The following is a 15,456-nucleotide window of genomic DNA, read 5'->3' as shown; positions in this document are numbered from 1 at the left end:
TCTCGGAATCTGGGTTCTCCCCTACCCTACCCTCCCTCTACCCTTTTGGTGTGCTGAGTCATTGTTATAAACATTGGGGGAAGTTGCAGGCAAACGTGTAGGGCAGTTTCAAATATCTTCAAAAAATGTTCAAGTAAGCCTTTGCAATATTTATAATGACTTTCCCCCCACCTAACATGGTTTTTGAATGAGTTTTTTTTAACTTTGATGCATCCAAAGTGGTCCATTACCTGCATATTAGCACCTGCTCTACTCACAAATTCTACGTCATCCTTGTTTGCCTATACATTGTGTGCTGAAAATGTTTGATCAGGCCAGGGAGGCAAGGTTGGGTTTCGGTTGCTGAAACTGAGGAATGTCTAGTCATGACCAATCATTTATTCATTTCCTCTTGGGAGGTGGCCTTTCTGCACCACTTTCTCTCTGGCTCAGATTTCTCATTTACTGACAGCCCCGTACCCTGAGGCGGTGATCGAGGCAATGCAATTAGCTATATAACTGAAGGTGCTGACATCGATGAAATGAAAAACCCTTTGATAACGTGACATCGCTTGCGGGACCTTTTTTCCTCCGTCTTGTGTCGACAGCAGATCGCTATGAGAACTTATCAGGTGGAGTAGCTATTCCGGTCGACAGCAGATCGCTATGACAACAAATCCGCATTCTACCACGTAGTATCGGATCGCTATGAGAACTGTGGGTGGTGTAGAGTTGTTAATAGGCCATTTTCATGATGGCGTCATTTGACTACAACTACCAGAATTCATTTCGTTTTCCTTTTCAAATTCAAATTTTTTAATCCCAGTGGAGAGAAAAGAACAATAGCTCTAATTAGCTTGAGAAAACAAAAAACTGAAGGATTCTGGTAGTTGTAATCAAATGACGCCATACTGAAAATGTCCTATTGTTGTTCATTGAGTCAATGTACCGGAGCGCTTAACTGAGCCGTTTTTCCCAGCGGTAACCACTCACTGACACAAGTCGCTACGTTCTTCACCAAGTGACATCTGTTTAACTGTGGCGATAAAATGTTACCATCAGGCAAATTTTTAGCGAGTCTAGTGTTTGGTGCCGTGATTGGAGCGATGATAACCTTGTTATGTGTAAAGATGTGGGAGAAGAAAGTTGCAGCGAAGAGAGGCAAACGGGGAAAGAAGGAACCAGAGGAACATGATGAGAGGTTCTGATAAAAAAAAGTAAGTTAAAGATTTGATATACTTTTCGATAAAATGTTAAAGAATACTCGGGGTAAAAGAAAATCGATTAGTTCAGAAAGTGGTTTGTTCTTTCATACTCTAATTGCGTTTATTAGCGTTTTCAGATTCTGGAATCAAGAAAAAGCAAAAATGCGCGTTTAATTTAGGGGTTGACGCTTTCAGGATCCGTACTATCTTCTAACCAGGAACGCCAGCATCAAGACTGGCCACTTAAACAAATAGATTGTAGCCACAGGTTTTTTCCATGCAAACTAATTCTTCTTTGACAAGGGATAGTTATTGTTTTCGGATATTTAGCGGTCTGTTGATACAAGTTCACGGAGGGGTGTGAACGTTGTATGCAGTTTTTCCTCGTTAGGGTAGTATTTATGAAGTCTTATGAAACTGAAAACCACATTGTTAGAAACTTTGAACCTGTAGTAGGATTGTGCCCTTTCGACCTCTTTTTTGTTTTGACGAGTCTGTCCATGATGCCATTAATATAACTCTGATCGTTTCCTGTTTTCCCACTCGTATTATAAAAGTGTTAACATTTTAAGCTTGTATTTTATCCCTGTAATTCATTTTTTAACCGCAATTGCGAATAATAAACGGTCATTATTATTATATTACTGTTTGCCGGTGTAGAAAGCAATATCATAACGTCGAGAAATTATGATATCGCGAGACAAACTCGTTCGGCGAGCTGCGTAAGATAGTGAAATTCAAAATCACGTCAACCTTTGCTCATCAGTGTGATTTTTATTGCTCCTTTTCAGCTGTTCTAGATTGCGGAAGAATTGAAGACCTTTAATTACTGAAGACGTCTGTTTTGGCTTGTGCTGTATTCCTTTGATGATCCTTGAAGTCTCACAGCAGTTACAGTGGACTTTTACGATAAGAAAGAATAAAACAAGGATGGAAAATTGTAAATATCGTAGCTGATTTTGCGTTTTAAAAAGCTGAATAATTTGTTCTGAAAAATTGTACTCTGTCGCTTTTCGAAAAGAGTGAGTTGTGTGTATATCTTGCCTCATAGCTGGATGAATAAAGAGCCAGGCCAAATTGACTTGGCAATGCACATATAGTAAAATTGTGCGAAGGCATGCAAAGGCTTCGCTGTCACTTATTATTAATTTAATTATTACTATACAGACACTGCACATTTTTGGTAACTGTTAAACAAACCTCCTGAAAATTAATCGCTGGCTAAAGAGCAGATCATCTGTAGAATGTTTCAAGTAATTTTTAGACCAGTTTGTTAACAATATAATGGCTGTGTTTCGACTGCACGAATGAACGGTTTCTTTAACGGACAGTGAAAGTCTATGATAGTGAGTATTAAATCCTTCTTTAACTTTCAGTGAATTCAGTGCCGATCAGTGGTTCTTCACAGGCAAAGTACTGAAACAGATCGTAGTTAATGATGTTCATCATCAGTGGACGAAAGCGGTCCGCTATATACGAACGCGAAGCTTTGAATGCGGTGTCTGTTTTGACCAAGATTGCAAGAAAGAAACCACAATCTTCCAAATTGTTTTCCCTCAAGTGAACTTACTTGGCTGCTGCAATATCTTTGCTTGTTCCGTAGTTCGTAGCTGCAACTCCGTTCCATACTGTAGTCAAGATTCTGTTATTATTCTGGCTTCGTTCAGGAATGGACACTGACAGTGATGTTTGTGTTGGTTATTATTTTGCTGCCTCAAGACATTATCTTCGTTGTCTACCTCAAGCCGCATTAAAGCGCTTCTCTACCGACTTTTTGGTAAATTTTAGTTGCAAGGCTGATGTTGTTAAGATGTGGTTAAATGATCCACACATCCGCCGTATAAAACTGCAGCTAAATCGCCCATAATCCTCTGCTTCTTGTAATCACAAGGACTCGTTAACTATTGGGGGAATCCCCTCCATCTTAGCTGTCTGGAAACAATAGATGTTTTGATAACACCACTCTGACCTGTCAATCATCTTGACAGCCAAGTCATTTGCATTGTAAATGTGAAAACATTCGAAAGAATGTAACCCGAGTTTCAGGCCTTCCGGTTAGAACGAATGCGAAACATGAACATTTTTATTACTTGTCAGATCTTGGTCGAAATGAACGAACAAAAACTTTTGTGATCTTTTTCGGGAATCCCGAATCATCGAGAGAGGAAATGAGAGAAATTTGTTCTCAGAAGCCTTTAAAAAGTTTCCCCCTAGATAAATCCTTTCGTGACGCCTGGTGGGTGACACGAATAGAAATTCGTGTATTGAAAGGTCTCCGTGGGTTTGTAGTACGTTTGCACGTCAAGCATAGATTCCTTGTGAAATCTGTCACCTTGGTACACTTTTGTGTCCAAGAATGTAAACTTGATTGTTTGATTGAAGCTGTTTGCCTTATATGAATAAATTCTTCTATTTCGTGTACGCTTATGTTCCATAGCGAGAACACATCATCAATAAACCTTTTCCACACAAGCGGTTTGTTGTCGCTCTGTCTGTATTTTGTTCCCATGGCTGTTCCACTGAGTTTTGTAGATACTCTTTTTCATTGAATTGGAATGAGCTGCCTTGTAGGGTCTGCCTTGATGAAAGACTGCTTTCTATTAATACAATTTCTTCTCGACGATGTTTCGCCTGTTCGAGCTTTCTGATCTTAATCGTAAGTCTTTCTACGCGCCAGCGCTCTCAAGAGCCTGTTCTGCTTTCTTACGGATCGAGCTGGTGTCAGTTTTGAATTTTTGGTCGGGGACATGTGACCCCATGTGCCCTTGACAAAGTGATTCTGAAGCCCGACGTAACTAATCGAACAGTTCGGTAATCGAACTTAATCATCGAACCCAATCGGACTTAATCGAACGATTGGGTTCGATTAGTTCGGAAATCGAACACAATCGAACCAAAAAATTTGTGTGAGAGTTCGATTGAGTTCGATTTCCGAACCAAATCGAACCTAATCGAATGATATAAAAATCACTAAAAATATGCCAGTTCAGCGGCGGGACCGTTTTAGCATACGTAAGTAAGTAAAAATTTTAAAAAGCAATAATTGATAATCACTTTATTGAAATAACCTTTGGGAATAAAAAACACAGTGAGTTTATTGTAAAATCGAAAATGATATAAGTTCAACGGACTATTTTTTTTTTCACACGCTTTATTTAAATACGCAAATACACTTAGGTTGCTTACACTTATATAAATTACTTGCACATATAAAGTATTTGAATTTTACAAAGTACTTTCTGTTAAGTTAAAAGAGAAAAAAAAAGACAACTAAGTAATCGAGAAAAAGAAAAGAAGAGAAGAAAAAAATTGTTAAGATAACAAAAAGAAGTGAAACAAAAAACTACAAAATCGAGCCTATGCATTACCTTACAGTATGAGAGTTAAGAAAAAAAATGCATCACATCATTCATTTCGATTGAGAGCAGAAATTCCATTTAAGCACATTTTTCTAATTTCCATTGAATAGTAAGTTTGTTTACAAGTTCATCTAAAGACAATTCTTTCTGAAGGTGTTTAGAGGAGTAGATATATTGTTTGACCAAGATGATGAGCAAATCTAGCCTGCGTCTTTCGGGGTCCGAGAGCACATCAGTTACATGATGTACATCATGAAAAACAATTTTTTCATTCGAGTGTTATTGTAGTACCTTGACACTGGCTGAACCATGATATAATTTGTGAGTAAAGTTATGCAGACTCCCTGCAATCAATAAAGGTGTGTTCTTTTGAATCAGCACTAGAGCAATATATACATTTATCGTTATCTGCTAAATGAAATAGTTTGAGTTCTCTCCTCGTTACAGTTATTCTACGCAGAAAACGAAAACAAAATCGACGGAGTTTGTTATCCTTAGTAAAGCGGTATATATCTTGAAACTTATTTGACCAATCAACAAATTTTTCTGGGAATTTATCCTGCCACTTTTTAACTCCACTTGGAACAATGGAGCCGTGATTATTGAACAACTGGTAATAATTTTTACAGCGCGCTTCAGCAAGATCAAAAAAAGTTTTTCTTAACGGAACGGATGCGGAAGTCGGAGAGAGATCAGCTGCAGGTATAAACGTTTGTGCTGCTCTCCTTTTCAACTCGGATGGAACGGCTGAAATTAGTTGCAAGTAGTGCAAATAATTTGTGGTAATGTTAAATTTGTTGCTAAACTCTTCATATCATAAAAACTTGCCATTTGTATTAAGCACATCCTTTACTGATACAACTCCGCTCAACGGACTATAAGACAATGCAAGTTGCGAAGAACGCGGTCTTCAACACAACATCCACAAGATAACGTGAGATAAATGAAACTGCCATAATTGCAAGTAAAGCAATTAAAGCAACAATAGAGTTGTTAACCGTGTAACGATTTCTAAAAAAACCTCTGCAATCTCAGCACATAGGAGATTGCTTAACAGCTTAAGACTTGCACATTATTTCCAGATCCACGTGGCCAATACAAGCTTTACGTGGCAGTGTTGAATGTTGAATGACACTGTCCGGTGCATGGATTCGTTAAAATGGAAAATAAATCAATTTTTGTGGCTGGAGTCATCCCCAAAACAGTGTGTGTTCTCATACTCCGGACATCATTTTCAACTAACAATCGGACCCGGGAATCCAACCAGAAAAATATATATTCACTGATTCAAAATCAAACCTAATCCACGAACTCAATGAAACCCATCGAACTCAATCGAACCTTACCGAACTAATCGAACCCATTCGATCGTTCGATTTGGTTCGATTAGCCCAATTTTTTTGTGAGGTTTCGATTGTGTTCAATTATCGAACTCAATCGAGATTGGGTTCGATTAAGTTCGATTAATCGAACGTTCGATTTGGTTGGGACATGTGACCACCACATATGCCCTTGACAAAGTGATTCTGAAGCAGTCCGACTGATTTCTTTGAGCTGTGCATCTTTTCTTGGATGAAGGGTAACTCCTCATCCAGCCGGGCGTTCTTTGCATCGGGTACTTTTGCTTGGCGAACTTGCTATCTCGAGGAGGCTTATTATCCGTACTGGTACTCTGTTGGCTCGATACTCCATGGTAGCTCTTTCCTTCCCTGCTCGTGTTAGGCCGTGTGGCGGTCTTTCTTGAAGACTCAGGCTGAGCGCTTAGAATCTTTATCTCGTTATTTTCTCCTTGCCGCTCTTCATCTAGTTTTACAGATAGGAGTGCTTGTTCCTCTTCGTAACTTCGTTAACTGCTTTCTGCCGCCTTCGTTCATATGCGTCTGCATGACGGGTCAGTCGAGTCGCCTTAGATTTTTCAATCACAAGCGGGCAGTGAGCAATTGATTGGCGCCGCCACTTTGTCAATTTTTGGTGACCCCACGATTGACGCCAGTGCTTCATCAAGCGTGAGCCTGGCTATCACATGCACAACAACATTGACCAGGCAAATAACGCATTCTGATTGGTCGAATTGGTTGACTATGACTGTGACACCTGCGACTGAAAAATGCAAATGGAAAGTTTCAAGTTCACGGGTCCTGCATACTAGAGACACTAACTGCGTACTTACGTTTGGTAAAGAAATGGAGACGTGTTTTTCTGAGGTCTTATTCTGGATTGCAGTTTTTGGTATCATCACTTAGATGCTAAAATTACTAGCCTTTAAGATTTGGAACAATAAATTACAAGCTGTTGTGAGGGGACAGATCATCGGTCACCGTTCCTTTCCCACCGTCTCAAGAAAACGATGAGCAAAATTTACGAAAAGAGCCTGAAGAAAACGATGAACGAGAATCTTGGAAGGAACCTCAAGAAAACGATGAAAGGTTTTGAAAGGCAAGTGAGTTGGCTTTTCTTTTAGTAAGGAAATCACTTATTTATTAGCCTTTTTGTCTTTCCTTGTCTACAGTTACTTGCCTTATTAGAAAACAAATATGCGTGTGTTGAGAGTGGCGTTTACAGCCGCACAGGCAGCGTTTCTTATTTAACTCTTTTATATTTTTTGGGGGTAGTATTCTCAATACTGCCGTACTTAAGTGCCACTCTTAAATAGTTCTAGATCACGGGCAGTCCGTTATTTTTCTTAGGCATAGTAAACCGATTGAGCCACGCGAAAGAACACGACAAATGCCTCCTTCGAGGTCACGCAACTCGGGGGGCAATTATCGCGCGCGCCCTCGTGGCAGCGTTTCTTATTTAACTTTTTTATATTTTTTTTGTGGTAGTATTCTCAATACTGCCGTACTTAAGTGCCGCTCTTGTATAGTTGTAGATCACAGGCAGTCCGTTATTTTTCTTAGGCATAGTAAACCGATTGAGCCACGCGAGAGCACACGACAAATGCCTCCTTCGAGGTCACGCAACTCGGGGGGGCAATTATCGCGCGCGCCCTCGTGGTTCGCTCGCTTGTAGTCTCGTGAAATTCATTTCATTTCGGTGCGCAGTACTCTCTAGGCTTCTTGCCATCACAAACAAACTATACAAAGAATTAAAGTTTCGGATCACCTTGTCTTCTATAGTTTTCTGTTTTGCAAGATCCCGATGCTTTAAAAGCCTGCCTAGTTAGGCTTACCACAGCTAGTAACAGCTGCATTCAAAAGTTTTCTAAGATATACTAACGTCTTTCTTTACCCTCGATTGGTCACGTAAGGAATTCCGCGCGTACTACGACATCGTACTGCATACAAGCGCTGTGAACTCGTAAGTCGCATTGATCATCCCAAAGGTAGGGGAAAGATAAACCAAGTGTTGTTCTGTTGGTTTCAGATGCAAGAAATGTGCAGCTCAAGCAAGAACGTACGGCACTCAGTTTGTTACTCAGCTGAGGATGTTTATATCTTTGTTTTTATCGATTGGCTTGGTTTGCAGGGCCCTGTGTTCGCTGGATTGAAACATTGTGTACACTGTTATCAGTAGTTTTGTAGGCTTTATACATGTCTTCAGATGATAACGACCTCAAACCATGTAAAATTGACAAAAACCTTACTATATCTATCACAACTGCTTTCGACAGCCTCACTCCAACACTGTTCAACAACTAAGGCCTAGCTGTAGCTATATAATTATACAAAGACGCTGGAAATAAAGAGATTGTAGACTGTGTGAGAAAAAAACAACACTGCTTTGACTAAAGTGATAACTATTCATACTTTATTAATATTCATTAGCCCGCGTGCATAGTATATAAGCATGCGTTAATTATTCATAGTTGTCAGTTTTGCCTAACTGTGGTTGGAATCGGTTGAAGATGTCCGAGCGTCCGTCCCAAGTGAACGACCGTGCGAGGGCCCAGGAAATTTTACAACCACTTCAAGGCGCTGTTGAACAGGCTGCTCCGCTGGTGCAACTGGCTGGTGCAACTTCAGGAGCAACTGCGAGCGGAGATATTGCGGCCCAAAGTTCTGCCCGAGAAAATGTTAATGAGACGAGTACGTCGAACAGCTCGACAGTCAACCTTGAGGTATATATTCGCCTACAATGTTTTAGTCTTGTATTCTAGCCGGGGTTTGTTGCTTATTTCTGTTTGCCCAACATTACATTTTCTCGTTATGTTTTTCCCGTTACTGGGGAGCCGGTTTTAAATTTCGCGCTTGGAGCACATGGTCGGCGGGTATTCTTCTGGGTTCGCCACGATACAGTTCTTTTAAATGTTTGGGCGATAGTCTGTTGTTTTATATTATGTTTTTGCTGTTGCACTCAGTTGTTTTCTTCTTTTTGTTTTTTCTTATGAATTAGGGTTGCGATATATTTGGGAGCTGTTTGTGTTGGAGGACCGTAGAAATTATTTATGCCGTTTGCACCTTTCCTTACTTGTCCCTTGAGGGGCGCGGAATGTGCGGCCTCGGCCAAGGTCCGTTTTAGTCTCACAGTGGTGTTCTGTTTTGCTTGTCTGGCCACATGGTGGCATGGACTGTTTGAGCAGTGCGTCGTGGACTTCTGCTCCGTGCCACGAGGTGGCGTGAAAAAAAAAAAAAAAATCGGTCGAGGACCGATCGAGCAGTGTGTCGTGGACTTCTGCTCTGTGCCACGAGGTGGCGTGGAAAAAAAAAGGGAAAATGGGAAATCGGTCGAGGACCGATCGAGCTGTGGGTCGAGGACTTCTGCTCTGTGCCAAGGGGCGGCGTGGAAAAAAAAAACAAAGGGAAACACGAAGTAAGCGGTCGAGGGTGTGTCGAGAAATTTTGCCCTGTACCACGAGGTGGCGTCAAAACGAAAACAAAAAAATCGGTCGGGCACCACTTGTGCAATGAGTTTTCTTTTCGCTCTGTGCCGTGGGGTGGCGTAAGAATGGAAGGCGACAAGCAAACCATCTTTAAGGACATTGTGGAGTTACTTGGTGTTTTCTCTCTTTTGTAGGTCCCGCCCGCAACGGTCGGGGCACTAAAGATGGAGTTTGATGAGTGGAAGAAAAAAAAGGGATGCATCGGCAGTCGAGTCTGCTTTGTCGTGTCTCCAGTGCTGATCGCGCGTCCTGCGGCTCTTTTTGACCCATATGCTGCGATCGCCGCTCTGGATGAAGTGGTTAATGTTACGAAGGAAAAGAAGGATGAAAGAGCGTTGCGTTATGAAATAGTGCTAAGGCAGTGCCGTCCGTTGTTGAGCAACCCGTGCCTTCAGCAGGTGTTAATAAAGCTGGTGGCGTCGAAAGAGGAGGCCGAGGTGGCCAACGTTATTGCTAAGGCAACCAAACGACCCGTTTCGGTGAATCAAGCTTCGTTCACTGGACGGACGCGCAAGGCTCCATACCAGAGGCGCGGCACCAATCTCGGTTTTAGATCACTTTCGGAGAGGAAGTGCTGGGTGTGTGGAAAGGCGGGACACATCTCGCGCTCTTGCCCGGACAAGTGTTAAAGATTGTGAAATCTGTTAAAGTGATGTGTGTTGCAATGGAATTCGGGATTGTCCTTGTATTTGCAATTGAAAATAATAAAATGTAAGGCACTGAGTAATATGAGTCATTTTAGTCTGTGGTCTCGAGGTTGGGAAAATGACCCCACAAGCGTTTTGCCCATAGGCATGCCCTTGAGCCCGATTACTCGGGCTACAGTGGTCATTTTCTCCGAACTCGGGTTTGCAGTCTCTGTTTGAGTACATCGTTCTGATCCTTTTTCCTTTTTGGTTCTTTTGTTCTAGCCCAAACCAAAACGTCTCAAGGGAGATACGGTGACCTTTATGCCTTTGGAAGCGGTGGGAAAAAGCAGGCATAAGGAAATACGATGGGTATCCATGGAGGGTAAACCGAGTTCGGAGAAAATGACATCAGAAGACGCTTGTTTAACCCATGTTCAAGGCATTGTGGCGGGGGAAACTTCTAACCTGCGGGATCTGTCGTTTCGCGATCCGCGCTCCTTTCAACCTGGTCAACTTCGCACCCGAATTGGACTCTGGGAAAACATTTTGGTCGGGTACGAACCTGCAAAGGACGTTCTAGAATGGTTGGAGCATGGGGTGGATATCAAAACATTCATGAGGCCCTTTAAGGGATCATTTATGGGTGTTAAGTATGAGAGCGCGGAACCCCCGACTAGGGTTTTTAAGAACCACTACTCTTGCAAACAGTTTTCGCAATTTGTTACGGAAACGATTTTGAAACGTATCGAGACAGGAGCGATCCGTGTTTGGGGTAAAGTGGGTGTAGGGGCGCCGCCCCACCTCGTCCTTCCCATGACGATCGAACCACAAAAGCCGGGGTTATGCATTGATGCCAGGTTTTTAAACTTGTGGTCGACACCCCCTTTTCGCTGGACACGCTTGTTGGCGTCCCTCGTTTCGTATATCCTAACTCCTACATGAGCAAAATTGATGACAAGTCCGGCTATGACCATATTTTGCTTTCCTTTGATTCTCAGCAGTATTTTGGTATTGAGTGGCAGGGGTGGTGGTTGGTTGGAGTTACGCTTCCCTTCGGGTGGAAAAATTCTCCATTTGTATACCAAACTGTTGGACTGGGTCCCACAAATTTTTTAGGAGTTTAGGGGTCGCGTGTTCCCTGTACAGTCAACTCTCTCATAGCGACCACTTCCCGTAAGCGACCACCTCCCGTAAGCTAGCGACCACTTCGCAAACAACCGTTTTGTTTCTCAGTTAAATACTGTTTCAAGAGCTCTCTCGTAAGTGATTGCCTCTCAAATTTATTAAGGGACCGCGACCACTTTTTAGGCCAGAAATTTGACAAATTCTTTTGTTTTCTGTTTCCGGTAAGCGACCACCCCAAAAACTCATTACTCAGAAATCGCAAAAGCTCAATTTTTAATGATGCTACCCTGGACTGCTGACATATGATAACAATTTACAGACAGAGAAGATGGCTACAATTATATCTGTAGGTAAACGGGAATTGTTACAGTGATCTGTTCCAAAATGTTATACAAAGTTTCAGGTGAGTTTAATTAACATGAGACACATTGACAAGTACTGTACACGCCACTGTAGTATTCTCGAAACTTGCTGCAGGTCAAAAAGCCAAATATGTTAGTTTCTATTCGCCTAATTTTAGCTGATAAGGTAATATTTTTATGTAGTTAATTAATTAATCCAGCATTAGGCTTATTTTGTTGATCTTTCCCGTAGGCGACCACCTCCCGTAAGCGACCACTTTGTCGTGCCCCAAGGGTGGTCGCTTACGAGAGAGTTGACTGTATATTGACGACCGTTTGAATGGGGAGCTGTTTGCTTTGAAGGGATTTTGGTCACGCCCACTGTTGCAGAGGACGCCGGAATACAGTTATCAATCTGCGGAGGCGGCTTTGTACATAGTCTGTTTCGTGCTGGTAAACCTGGGTTATTTTTTGGGCCTCCCCAAATGCGTTCTGGTCCCTGTAACCAGCATCCGTTACTTGGGCATGATAGTAGATTCGATAGCGCAGGCGTTTCGAATTCCTGAAGATAAGAAGATAAAGTTCTCTCAGCCACGCGAGCAAATACTTTCACGTGGATCTACTATCTCCTTGAAGTCTTTACAGAGGTTGATGGGGAAATGCAATTCCTTCTCCCTGGCTTTTCCAGCGTCTAAATTCTACATTAGGGAAATGGCGGCGTCAATCGCAGGGGCTTCCAGAGGTGGTGAGGTGAATTTATCTCCGAATCTGAGAGAGGAAATAGTGTTTTGGAGGTTCCTTGATAGTTGGGACAAGGCGATTCGGTGGAGAAGTGAACGTCATGTTGCCATCTCTTTTACCTCAGACGCTTCGTCTTTCTGTTGGGGAGCGGTAACTCACCTGCCTACCGGGACCATTTCTGTCGGCGACTACTGGGAAGAAACCGTTCGAAGCGAGCATATTAATGTGAAGGAGATGTGGGCCGTCCTCAGGGGATTGCAGTCACTCCCAGAGAGCGTCTCTGATTGCAGGATTGATGCACAGGTGGACAGCATGGTTGTTTTCCACGCTTGGTCGGGCCGTGGGCCACGCTCTAGAAAGTTAGTTCAGATTTCGCGTTTGATTTTCCAGTTCTTGGTGGATAGAAACCTTTCCCTGGAAATGTCTTTTGTTCCTTCTCACCTGAACCAGGCAGATTGGTTTTCCAGGAGACTATCTCGATCGGATGCTATGCTTTCTCCGAAGTCTTGGGAAATCGTCCAGCGTCGGTTTGGCGGAATTAATGGCCATGATCTTGATTTGATGTCATTAGATTGCAATGTTCAACGGGACTGGCAAGGGAACTCGTTAAAGCACTTTACGCCCTACCCTACTCCAGAGTCATCGGGTGTCAATGTTTTTAACCAAGACCTCTCTGTTTGCGATGGCAACCGCGTTAACGCCTACGTTTTCCCACCATTTTCACTTATTGGGCCTCTTGTGCGTTTCCTAGCATCAGTGAATGCAGTTGTTACGATAGTAGTACCATTGATGTCCCCCTTACCCGGATGGTGGCCGTTATTAAATGCATTGTCCAGCCACAATGTTTTGGTGGCCGAGAAGGGATCACCGGATACGCTCCTTTTCCCTTCAAAGGATGGTTTTATTCCTGGCTCTTCTCCGTATAGCCTCTGGGCATTTAGGATTGGGAAAGACATGTCGTAAACTGCCTAACGGGAGAAACCATTTTTTCTCTTTTCAGTCTTTGCCGTTGGTACCCAGGCTTTTCCAGCCATCTGTGTCGTGCCCGGCTTGTTCCAAACCCAAGGATTTTGATTTTCGCTATTGTCAGAGATGTGGCTATCAGCGTCAGACAAAGTCACATACAACTTTGAAGAGTCTGAAGGCCCCTATTGACCTCTGTTTTATAAGGGGGAGAAAGAAAACTTTGGTTACTAGGCAACAGGCTACCCCTTATCAAAACAAAGAAGTGCTTTAGAGATGGAGTTTTCACAGTTCTTAGAATCCACCTCGAAGAGGGACATTTGCTCGGCAATACCTGACGACGTGATTGACTTCTTGATCTGGAAGGATAATTTCGGCAAGACGGTGGTACATATTGATTCCTGCCCTTTGTTGGGTGAGAAGAATGCTTCTTCTTGTGTTTGCCCTAAGCGTTTAGCATACGGCTCCATTGACTCGATAATTGGAAAATTAAGAGCTATATTCAACAAGTATGGGAGATCGGCAACCGAGAGTCTTTTCCCTGGGATCGCCAACCCCGCAGCTTCACCACTGGTTAAGTCCTATTTATCAGCTGTCAGAGAGGAACAGCTCGCCGCAAGGGTCATGCAGAGAAGGCTGAACCTTTCTTTCTTCAGGATTTGGTGTTTTTTATCTTCAAATAACTAAGCGCATGAACATACATGTTCGTTCTTCGACACAGCTATTTGTTCTCGCAAGAGATTAAGCCTTTTTTAAGGTACAATTCTTTGGTGGTGACAGGGCCGGAGACCTCGGTCGAATGAAAACAAAGGAGATTCTCTATTTTCCGGAAAAAAAGGCTCTACTCTTTAACCATACACTAACTAAGTCGCTGCGAGACGGCACTTCGAACGTTTTTGCTCTCAAGTGTCATGCGGACCCTTCTGTCTGCCCGGCGACTGCAGTTGAGGTTTACATTAGCTTATGCGACCTTTTGAAGATTTCTATCCGACAAGGATTTTGTTTCGGCCCCTCAACCCTTCTGGAGAAATTTTGCCAGCACCTTTTGAGTCGGCCGCGGCTCAGGCGCGGCTCTCGACGTATGTTCGCCAAATTCCAGCCTTTAATAATCGGAATGTTACTTTACATGGTCTAAGGAGTGGCTGTGCAATTTCGCTCGCCATTGCCGGAGCGAAGCTTGATGTGATCATGGATCACGTGGGCTGGAAGTCCTCATCAGCTGCACGTCATTATATTAAATTGAATCAGGTGCTTGGCCTTGGTGGAGCGGCGGACACCTTGTCTTCGTTGGAAGTAGATTTAGCGAAAGCTTACAAGCAGTATAATAACCTACATGGTTTTACTTTAGCATTCTAAGCGTTACGTTTGTTTCAGGGTGTAAAGCTTGTTTATCCTTTTTTCCCAAAGCATTCTAAGGCTTGATTTTGTTGTTTCGATAGAGGTAGATACTAACGAAAGTTTACAAGGAGTGTCATAAGTTTGCATAGTTTATCATAGTTTTCGTAGGTTCCTTTGATCTTGTCTTGTTCATTTTGTTTTTGTGGCAATAAACTTTGGAGATGCGTTCAAGGCCTGTAATAGTTTGGCATGGTTTTCTCTATAGCATCTATGACAGTCATGTTGAAATATTAGTGAGGGTTGGGAAATTGGTTGGGTTGAGGATGGGTAAGGTTGGGGACTTGGGGGGACTTATTTTGGTATGATTGTTTGGATTAGCCAGCGAATGCCACGGCGATTGCGGGGCGCAGTCTGGGATGACTTTCCCATAACTAAATGCTAATGAGTATGCAGGAGGGATAATGAACTATTCATACTTTATTAATATTCATTAGCCCGCGTGCATAGTATATAAGCATGCGTTAATTATTCATAGTTGTCAGTTTTGCCTAACTGTGGTTGGAATCGTCCCACCCACCCACCCCTTCTGCTTACTCTATTAGCACCTCTCATGTTTTCCCCAGCGAGCTTGCTCGTCTGGGGTGACTTTCTCATAACTAAATGCTAATGAGTATGCAGGAGGGATAATGAACTATTTGTTGATAATTTTCTGAGGACAATGTTATTTAATGTCATGTCACAAATATTCAAATAGCTCAGTGCTTTAAGAGTCGTGTAAGTATGAGCTAATATACTCAATTAGACCGGTACAAATCCACAGCAAATAATGTATTATTACATTGAATAGACTTTTACTGTGATCAATAATTATTCTCAGTATTGAACTGATAGCGAAGTTTTTTTTATGTTCTGTATCACAGGCGAGTTACTATACCCTTTATATCTTTATATAAG

The 15,456-nt window shown here is 42.4% G+C and overlaps 2 protein-coding genes across 2 annotated transcripts; both read left to right on the top strand.

The window, feature by feature from the left end:
* Positions 1-8,359: 8,359 nt before the first annotated feature.
* On the top strand, positions 8,360-10,034 carry LOC146451164 (uncharacterized). Its single transcript, XM_085099494.1, has 2 exons — positions 8,360-8,633; positions 9,500-10,034. The coding sequence occupies exons 1-2, from the start codon at positions 8,391-8,393 to the stop codon at positions 9,992-9,994; spliced, it is 738 nt and encodes a 245-aa protein (XP_084955620.1). The 5' UTR covers positions 8,360-8,390; the 3' UTR covers positions 9,995-10,034.
* A 3,406-nt stretch (positions 10,035-13,440) lies between these two features.
* Positions 13,441-13,851, top strand: LOC146451163 (uncharacterized). Its single transcript, XM_085099492.1, has one exon. It carries the CDS (start codon positions 13,441-13,443, stop codon positions 13,849-13,851), a length of 411 nt encoding a protein of 136 aa, XP_084955618.1.
* Positions 13,852-15,456: the final 1,605 nt, after the last annotated feature.

Source organism: Pavona decussata, unplaced genomic scaffold, assembly GCF_977016875.1.
Source record: "Pavona decussata unplaced genomic scaffold, jaPavDecu1.1 SCAFFOLD_395, whole genome shotgun sequence".
Taxonomy (NCBI): domain Eukaryota; kingdom Metazoa; phylum Cnidaria; class Anthozoa; order Scleractinia; family Agariciidae; genus Pavona; species Pavona decussata.
This window is presented reverse-complemented; position numbering and strand designations above follow the sequence as displayed.

Excerpts from the sequence above, each read along its gene's own strand:
- LOC146451164 (XM_085099494.1), top strand. The coding sequence starts at position 8,391 with ATGTCCGAGCGTCCGTCCCAAGTGAACGACCGTGCGAGGGCCCAGGAA. Across the intron at positions 8,634-9,499 it reads GCCTACAATGTTTTAGTCTT|GTCCCGCCCGCAACGGTCGG; the intron begins GTATTCTAGCCG and ends TCTCTTTTGTAG.
- LOC146451163 (XM_085099492.1), top strand. The coding sequence starts at position 13,441 with ATGGAGTTTTCACAGTTCTTAGAATCCACCTCGAAGAGGGACATTTGC.